The sequence below is a fragment of the Pundamilia nyererei genome, unplaced genomic scaffold (assembly GCF_000239375.1).
Source record: "Pundamilia nyererei isolate P.nyererei 1_Seehausen unplaced genomic scaffold, PunNye1.0 scaffold00361, whole genome shotgun sequence".
Taxonomy (NCBI): domain Eukaryota; kingdom Metazoa; phylum Chordata; class Actinopteri; order Cichliformes; family Cichlidae; genus Pundamilia; species Pundamilia nyererei.
This window is the reverse complement of record NW_005187762.1, coordinates 68827-78651: the sequence shown is the minus strand read 5'-3', so window position 1 is coordinate 78651 and position 9825 is coordinate 68827. Positions and strand designations below refer to the sequence as shown.

Below are 9825 nucleotides of genomic sequence, written 5' to 3'. Positions count from 1 at the left end.
CTCCACTTTGAATTCAGTTTGAAGAAGTAAAGAGACAAACAAACTTAAAAGAGACCATAGGATTAAAAAAAACACAGACATCGCAAAAGGACGAAACACGGGCAAGAAAAAAGTAACCAGAAAAGGAAGCAAGGAAATAGAAAGATAAGATCCACATGAATAGAATAGAATAGAATAGAATAGAATAGACAAAATACGGGTGCTCCACGCAAACTGTGCAGGAATAAAATATAAATAGCAAACAGCAGAAATAAATAACAAATGGGGGAAAATATGTAGGATGAACAGGAACAAAGACACTGGAGAACAAAGTGGTGAGGGTTACTCAGACCACCATTAACTGACTAAATACATGAGAACTGGCACAGTGAGACGCGGTCACAGAGAGTGACAAGGTACAAGGCGCACAAAAAGAGGGACTGGCAAAATTAGACGTCTATCAGAAGTACAGAATACAGAGACAGGCAGGCAGACGGTGAAACAAACATGGAGACAAAACCTGCCACACACAGAGACAACACTAACACGGCCTGAACATGAAAGGAAACAAATTTAGACAAGCAACTAAGAGGACGCACTAATTTGGAAGGGAAATAATACCAGACATATGGTGCACTCTGAATATCACCAGTCTGTTGCAAAGCTAACAGAGAGACAGACAAGCATTCACACCTACAGCTAATTTAAAGATACCACTTCAGCGTCACAGCCGGGTCCTTCTCTGTGTTATAAACGACACAGAGAAGGACCCGGCTGTGACGCCACAGTAGTTCATTTGTTGACTGATACATCGTCTCTCAGGAACGAGGGCGAAATGCCAACGACCGCCTGTCTGTTTTCAGGGCTGTATTTGAAGCCATGCTCAAATTAGGCAAAGTTTTAAGTGTTGCACATTTCGATGAGTTTCTTTCAGCTGACATAGTTTCCATTTGGGTCATGTGGCGTTAGATACCCCAGCGTGTGGTCTGGGGGTGAAGAGCCCGGACGATTAGTGGGATTTTAGGTGTGGTGTAAAAATGACGCTGCAACTTTAAAAACGTTGTTGCTTTAAGGATTAACGTACAACCATACTTGGGCTGAGTTTGACACTGGTTCTCTTCAGTAATTAAAATAGCTTTTACACATGATAAGATCAAATGTCAGCTACACTGTGACAGTCGAGGGGCCACACTCAGATATATTTATGCGCTTGTTCTCTTTGTGTGATATGAGTTTCCATCTGAATTTAACCCTTGTGTGGGGCTGATCTTTCATTTCATTTTATTTCAAGCTCAGACTCTTTGCCTTTGGCACATTTTCTGTGACGAGACTTCAAACCATTCCCACCGTCCTTATTAATCAACATGGTGAAGTGATTCTTCGGAAGGTGATGGGATGGGAAGAGTTTTCAGAAAATGAGGCCTTTTGTCTTTATTGGAGAGGTCAGTGCAGACAGGACGGATGGGGGGAAGGCGAGGGGGGAATGACACACAGGAAACGGTGTTGGTCAGACACAAAGACAGGCGTGGGCAGTGAGGACTCTCACCTTCAGCGGCTCTGTCTAATCAGTCTGACAGTGAGTCTGAAGACAGAGCAACCCAACACACATTACTGTGTTCATCATCATCATCATCGTTTATTTATATAGCACTTTAAAAACACACAAGGCTGACCAAACTGCTGAACAATAGAAACATAATAGATACCATAAGAATAATAAATACGATAAAATAATAAACATAGTGAAAAACAATAAAATACAAGTCAGTCAACCACTGAATAACCAGTGAATAAAAATGTGTTTTCAATCTGGATTTAAAAACCAGCACTGATGTCGATCGCCTAATGTGAAGAGGAAGATTATTCCAAAGCTTAGGAGCCACGACAGAGAACGCTCGGTCTCAGTTTCAGCCCTGATTTGGGGACTGAGAGCAACAGCTGCTCAGCTGACCGGAGCGAACGAGTGGGGACATAGGGCTTCAGCAAATCAGACAGATACGCAGGCGCCAGACCATTTAAAGATTTAAAAACCAACAAAAGAACTTTAAAATGAATCCTAAATTCAATTGGAAGCCAGTGCAGGGAGGCCAAGAGTGATGTTATCACTAAGCAGGGCGACCGTGGCTCAGGGGGTTGGGAATCACCCTACTTGCCTACTGGTGTTGGCCAGAGGGGCCGATGGCGCGATATGGCAGCCTCGCTTCTGTCAGTCTGCCCCAGGGCAGCTGCAGCTGCCTCCACCAGTGTGTGAATGAATAGTGGTATTGTAAAGCGCTTTGGGTGCCTTGAAAAGCGCTATATAAATCCAATCCATTATTATTATTAAGCAAGACATTAAATCAAATTAATGAGACACCAAAACAAGAGCTGGAGCCCAAGACAGCCATGAAGTCACAGTGTACACAAATACACGAGAAACACAGAAACCAGCTGGGTGGATGTGGCTTGGGAACCTTCTGTTACCTTGAATGTCGGTATTTTGAACGCTGGCTGCTCCAGTCTGCTTGTATTTGTCCAAGATTTCCCCTCATATCTTGGTTATGGTTATTTTTTCTTTTATTAAATTGATCACACTTCTGTTCACGAATGTGCTCTAACATCTAGCCATCACATAACCATCTACACAGTGTGTATTGTTTGGGAGTGAGAATCACAGGAACACTACACAAAGGGTTGATCTCGATCTTACTTTCCTCTGTTTCTGAAACCTTTTGAGCTTCAAAGCAGAAGAAATGTTGGTGTGAACCCTCCTTTCACTTCACAGCACTCGCTGGTTACATTTTTGGGTGCTAATGTGTGAAAATCTGAAATATGACGATTCACATCTCTGCAGCTACGTATCTCAAACAAGATTTACATTTACACGCAGGTTTTTTCCCCTCACGCAAGCAGAGTTATCGCTTCTATGATTTTAGTTATTTTTAGCACAGAGGAAAACTCTGCTGTCCTTTGTACGTGGCAGTTCTTTTTTAAGCTATGGAACCTTTTTAAAATTAAACGAGTTTTAAATAATGTGATTATAATGAGGAGGCAATCGCCTAATCTGCATATCTGTCTATTTTACTTCCTCACCCTTTGTGTTTGCTCATTGCTGTTACACGCCATTAAATTTCAGTCTTGAAGGAGCCTGTAATTCGGTGATTGTCTATCATTTGTGCAAAACGCGCTTCTTTCTTCAAACTCTGAACTCTGAAAAGTGAAGGGCTTAACCCTCGTTGTCGGCACGGGCAAAACGCAGTTGCACATCCTGTGTTTGTTTTCACACCCTTTCGGCACGAACTGCTTCTGTTCCTCACTGACCTTTGTTAAACACAATGCCCGCTGTGCCTGAGATCAGCTGGGGTTTTATCACTGGGCGCAATTTCTTTTTTATTGAACATCATCATCCGTTTAAATACATGCAGTCTTTTTTTTTCTTTTTTCAAAATAAAACCTGCAGACAGGAAAACGCCAAAGACACATAAGAAGAACAGAGCGCGGCAGAAAGCAGTGATGGGCCCCTAAGACCATCAGCACGGTCTAACCACAGTTTCCACACTCAGACACTGAATCAAAAAGATGCGCACACCACACACATCCACCCACCATTGTCTGCAGTCTGCAGAGAATTCAATTAATTTGATCAAAGTCACTGCAGCTTCTCTTGTGTTCTTTAATTTGTTAGACTTCATAGTGTTTGCATGGGCTGCTGAGGTAAGCTGCACATGCATCATCATGTGGATGGATGCAAAGTGCTGCATTTTGCAGTCTTCTTTTTGTCTGCATGTGTACTAAAAACAACATGCAACCTATATATGGCAACAAGAAACCTCAGTGCTCGATATCCTCTTTCGGCTAGTCACATCACCCTTGAGACATTATTTATGTTTCCTTATGTTTACCTTGTTATGTTCATGTCATTTATTATTATTTTTTCTTTCTTTCTGTGGAATTTGGTCACAGTTCTTGAGCTCCTTTCCAGACTAAAGTGATGTGTTGTAATTGGTATGTTTAACTAAATGACTCATATTATGATAACACAACATGCATCATTTATTTGCCTGCTTCTAAGAAACCAGGCAAATGCAAATGTAATTTTTTAAAGCGGTCTGAGCAGTAGTTTTCGGGGTCTCTGAAGGTCTTTCAGCTTTTCTTTTGTTTTTATTTCAGTGGCTACTTTACCACTTATCTTCAGTCACTCGTACTTTATCGTTTTCAGATTAATGTTTGTTTTTGTTTGTTTGTTTATTAAGCCACATTGGTGTATGATGATCAAACTGGAAGACCCAGGAGTATGGTGAAGGGAAACAGGAAGCAAATGATGAGATATGACAAATACTACAAGAACTGGACTGAAACATCAGTGACAGACGGTCTCATGGAGTGCTGAATCCAGATTTAAGAGGAGGAGGATTCAGGAGGAGACAGTTCCAATAATTAATTGCCACAGCTTTCTGTATCCAGAACATCCAGAACAGTTAAATCCTTCCCAAATCAAAAACCCTGGATTTTTGCTCGTTTGTGTTGTTGTGTTTGCACATCTCTGTTGCTTGTGGGGCTCGCACACAAGAATTTCACTCGCATGTGCTGTGCCAGTGTGCCTGCACATGTGATGTGACAATAAAAAATAAAAATAAAAAAATAAAAAAGTGATTTGTAAAACACAGTGGAGGCTCTGTTGTGGTTTGGGGATGCATTCCAGCCAGGGATGTTGGTCTTTTCAAAATTAATGGAATTGTGGAAATAGAAAAATACAGACTGGTTTTGAGGCATTTTCAGCACAATGATGAACCCATACACACTGCAGCCAATGCAGTTAAAGCATACCTGGATAGAAAACACATTGGAGCACTATCAGTCGTGGATTGGCCTCTCCAGACCCTGATCCTACTGAAGACTACTGAAAGAAATGATGAGAATGGTTGCCTAAGAAAGTTCAGACCACGTTGAAGAAAACAGGTGGTTATATAAAAAACTGATGTATACTCTTGTTGCTATTCTAACAAGGGTATACATCAGGACAGGAAAATATGCTGTATTTTCTTGTATGACGATTCAATAAATTGATGACCTCCCCCCCCACACACACACACACTGTTTTGGTTTCTATTTTTTGGTGTAAAGTATACTGTGGAAGAAACTGTTTGCTGTTATTTCTTTTAGAGTAAACCTTACAGGGGTTTATGTGTAAAAATCAATTACATTTGTTGATAAGTAATTCAATAAAATAAAATTTTCTGAAAGTCATGTTTCAATGTAAATTTATTACATTTAAATAAATGTAATAATTTAATTTAATTTAATTCATCTTTCACTGTTGAACTACTACGGGTAATTGTTGCCCCGCCCCCTCTTGTTACGTGTATTCTCATATGGTCTCGTCCCTGTAATAAGGGTGTGCATTTTCAACAGCTTAATCTGTTTTAAGCCATTACCATTAAATTCCTAAGCATTGTTTCAATATGGCTCTTAAAACCCTTGTTCATTTTTAAAAATTGTGTAAATATGGCACCAAATAATCAATTATAATGTCGTTAATATTGATTTCAGTTATTGTCTCCCCCTTTCTCGTACATGGTACGATCCCTTCCCGTTCGAAGTTGAAGCGGGAGGAAGTTGTCGATTTGTTGCCGGTTGTTGATGTTTCTCTAAAACAGAAAAGGCACCGCAGGTATATTATTTATCGAATTGACATTTATCATATTTATCGTAATTTAATCTTATGTTTTGAATAAACGAGTCACAGTTTCAGGCTTTTATGATTAGTTTATTTTCTGTTGTCATTACAATGAAAGATAAGCTGGCTAGCTAGTGTTAACACGGGCATTGGTTGTTTCTCTCTTGTCTCTCTCTTTGACAAAGTCTCCTTACAGTGCAGTTTTTGTTGTACAAGATGGACGTGACGACCTGTCTGAAGTCTCTGCTGCTGGCTATACAGCAGTACAGAGACAGCAGGACAGCGCAGCACGCAGCGCAGCTACAAAAACAGGTGGAGGTGAGCTAACTGTTCAGTTTATACATCCGTCAAACTGGAGAATCACACCTGAGTGGCTTTATGAGGCACCACGTGAGGCAAGCAGTGGTTTGGGAGTAGAATATACAAAGTAGGGGTTTGCTGTGCAATAATTTGGCCTGTGATTACAACTCAAAATGCTGTTAGGGATATGTGTATCGTATCCCTGTGTAGTTTACGTACATGCCGTGTGTTTGCAGAAGCTCTCAGGCCTAAAGTGCGAGCAGCTGCTGTCCTCAGCTCAGGTTCTGCCCAGCGAGTGTGTGAGTGGGCTGGTAGAGCTGGCTGGAAACCCAAGCACCAGCCCCACCCTGACGAGCTCCATCATCTCCCTGCTGTCACAGCTAGGTACGGAAGACCTCTTCATACTTTATACACACTTCAGCACCAGTAATGGACCATCACCTGAGTGCTCTGGCATTTTGAATTCAAGTTTATTAGTTAACTAAAACTTTGTTTTTTCACAGAAATGTGAAATTCCAGAAAAGTCCCAGATTTTAGTCTTTATGTGATTGCTTCTGTCAACCCAACAAGCATTAGGGGCCTTTGCAATCATGTCATAGGGATGTAGTTTTATCTAAATGGCATAAACTATTGTGTTTATATTGTAAGCAGAGGAGTAGTTGCCAGAGCAAAAGTATTTAAAACATTCACAGACAACTTAATCTGTATCGGTTGTCATTATGAAAGTGTTGTAAAGCCTTCTTTAGGCATCACAAAGCTGCTGGCGGGGTTTACCAAAGAGGCACCGTGTCAGTTTTGTGACTGAAAGCTGGCGGGCAGATTAATGTGACAATGGTTTTACAAAACAATCCCATGGGAGCGGAAAATTCTTTGGGTGATCTACTAACGGTGTACTAATTTCTTGCATTCAGTTCATTTCAATAATTATCTGCAAAGAGCATCACAGATTAGTGGCTCAGAAATTAGCACACCCGATGAGGGAGTCTGTTGAAGCCAGGGATGCTATAACAAAAGTAATATAGTGAACACGCAGGTTTTACACATTTCCCTCTCTGAAAACGGTGTGACAAATGAGAGGAGGTTGAAGAACAATCAATATATTTTTCTATGAAGGGTGAACTTATCTGATAGAATTCGTTAGGGACTGTTATGAGGTCCTGAGGTCTGAGACTCGGGTGGAGCTTGAAGACAGCTGTATTACCACAAACTGTCCCACCGTATACATCTGTGTGTAACAGCTGATCTGTACGATGTGCAGAAGAACACAAAGTAATTGCCATCGCCTCTGTCAGTGCGCCCAGGGCGGCTGTGGCTACAATGTAGCTTGCCATCACCAGTATGTGAATGTGTGTGTGAATGGGTGGATGACTGGATATGTAAAGCGCTTTGGGGTAGAGCAGGGCGATATGACCAATAATATTTATCACGATATACATTTGAAAATTTGCGATAACGATATAACTGACGATATAATTGACACTAGACAAAATGCTTTACAACTCCACAACTTTATTAGTGGGAAAAAAACAAACCATCAATGTGTTTTCACTTAAACAAGCAGCTGTTTTATCTGCATGAAAGTTATATAAAAATGTAACAGTGCAAATTCCTGTCTGACAGTTTAACCAAAAGGCATTTCCAGTGGAAACTGGCCGACATATCGTCAGCATAACCATGTATAATATCCACAAAACTTAAAAAGAGCTTATACACACACACAATACGGTAATATTATGTTGAAGCACAGTACGTATCACTCCGCGAGGCTCCGCCTACGATAGCCGTAATGCTCCGACAATCCATCAAGCGGTGCGGCTTCGTAGCTCAGCAAAGTCGTACTGAAACATGTGACAGATTTTCGAGCGCCGTGCACATAAAATCGTTTCGAGGTCAGTAAACACAACCAGAGTTCGTACATAAGGCACACGGGATTATAAGGGGCTCTGTCGACTTTCAGAAAAATCAAAGGATTGATTTTAAGTGTGCCGTATTTTCCAAACAACACGGTAATAACGACGGCCCGCTAGCATGCGCTACCAAAAATAGTGCTTTGTTGTGTGTCTGACGGACGGAAGCTAAACCAGTTCCACACCAGTGAAGTTGCAGCATTTTTACAAACCAGTTCTGGTTCATCGTTTCATTCAATGATCCGCTTTCGCTCTTCTCATTCTGCGTCGCCGCCATGTGCGTATGTAAACAAAGGCACTGCGCATGCGCGTTTTACCCATATTCTATCGCAATATTTCATTTTCTTATGATTGCCCAACATTACACCGGTATCACCGTGAACAGTATGATACAGCCCAGCCCTACTTTGGGGTCCTTAGGGACTAGTAAAGCGCTATACAAATACAGGGCATTTGCCATCAGATCTCAACTTCTCTGAAGACATGGCATGTGTGTGTGCATGCAGTGCATTTTTTTAAACCTTGAAATAATGATCATTACATGACATAAAGAAAAAAGATCAGTGTGTCGATTTATGCATGTGACACAGTAATGTGTAACTTCAACACAGGGACGGGTTAGGATCAGAGTGTAAATAACATCTTGTGTTCTTCTTTGCACATCGACACTGTCAAAGATTCCTATGTGGTTGAATAGTTTGGAATAAAACAGCTCTACTCTGGATGAGTCCTACCTCCACCTGAGTCGTCAGATATATGTGTAACTCTTGAGGTTAATGCTAGAATAGAGGGACAATTCAAAATTCACCAGATAATGAGGCAGAGGGATGGCATCGCAGTCGGAGGGGTGACCTATCATACAGGGAAGAATATAAAAGAGAGGAAATGTAAGCACCATGTAGGAACTAATGAAGATGGGCACACAGATGACTTTATGTTCTTTAATTCAGTCTGAAGCTTTATTACGTTTCCTGTGTTATAGCCGAGCAATGTAAATTTACCGCTGTGGTGAAATAACCTTAAAAACAAGTCAAATGTGCACACCTGTGACCGATATGCTCTTCTGCATAAAAAACTGCACTTCACATGCGATTACAATGCCTCCCTGAGCTGTTGACAAGAACCTTTCATAGTATAACTGGTCCAAACACTAAGTCTGTGAAGGTTCTCAGTCATACAGGTCATCGTAGTCTAAGGAGCTTGGAAATAAAAGCGTCTGGATGTCTTTAAGTTGCTTGAAGACGTTTCACCTCTCATCCAAGAAGCTTCTTCAGTTCCTGGGTCAAATGGTGGAGAGTCCCAGATTTAAGCCCTGTGGGAGTAACCCCCCCGAGAGGGACAAAAGGACCCCTGATGATCCTTTACCTAATCACATGAGCCGAGGTGTGAAAACGGATGTAGGTCACAATCAGCCAAGGTTTTGGGTGAGCTCATTGTGAAACCTGGTCCCACCCTATCATGTGGTTTCCTGAGGTCAGATGGCAAAGGGTGTGAGTGGGCATTAAGGCGTCTGGGAAGGGATCTCAAGCTTCTCAGATGAGAGGTGAAACGTCTTCAAGCAACTTAAAGAAGTCCAGACGCTTTTCTTTCCAAGCTCCTTAGTTCAAACACTAAAACTGAAAACTAAACTCAAACGAGCAAATCTGGAACTGAAATTAAACTGAGTGGAAATCAAATTCAAAGAGAGCTAATGTGGAAGAAGTCATGAGAAAATCTAAAGCATCAGTAACTTTGTTTACAGCTGTGTGGACATCATACAAAGTGAGTTTTTCACTGCCACAAAGACTGTTACAGGTTCGAGCTCACACATCAAATCTCCGGCTTTATATAAAATATTGTTGTTCCGTGCTTTCAAAGTATTTCTGTGATGCAGTGTTATTTTATGGAGCCGAACAATACTTGACAATTGTTGATTATACAGGCATAATATATAGAAATACATGGTGCCACTGGCTTGAAAATGTGTGTGTGTGTGTGTGTGTG

The 9825-nt window shown here is 41.2% G+C and overlaps 1 protein-coding gene across 1 annotated transcript in view; it reads left to right on the top strand.

The window, feature by feature from the left end:
• The first annotated feature begins 5553 nt into the window (after window positions 1-5553).
• Window positions 5554-9825, top strand: part of cip2a (cellular inhibitor of PP2A) — an 18401-nt gene continuing 14129 nt past the window's right edge. The window contains exons 1-3 of the mRNA XM_013915765.1: window positions 5554-5629; window positions 5821-5953; window positions 6172-6319. Of these exons, the coding sequence (XP_013771219.1) occupies window positions 5852-5953; window positions 6172-6319 (250 nt within the window). The 5' untranslated portion in view covers window positions 5554-5629; window positions 5821-5851. The remainder of the gene's footprint in view (window positions 5630-5820; window positions 5954-6171; window positions 6320-9825) is intronic.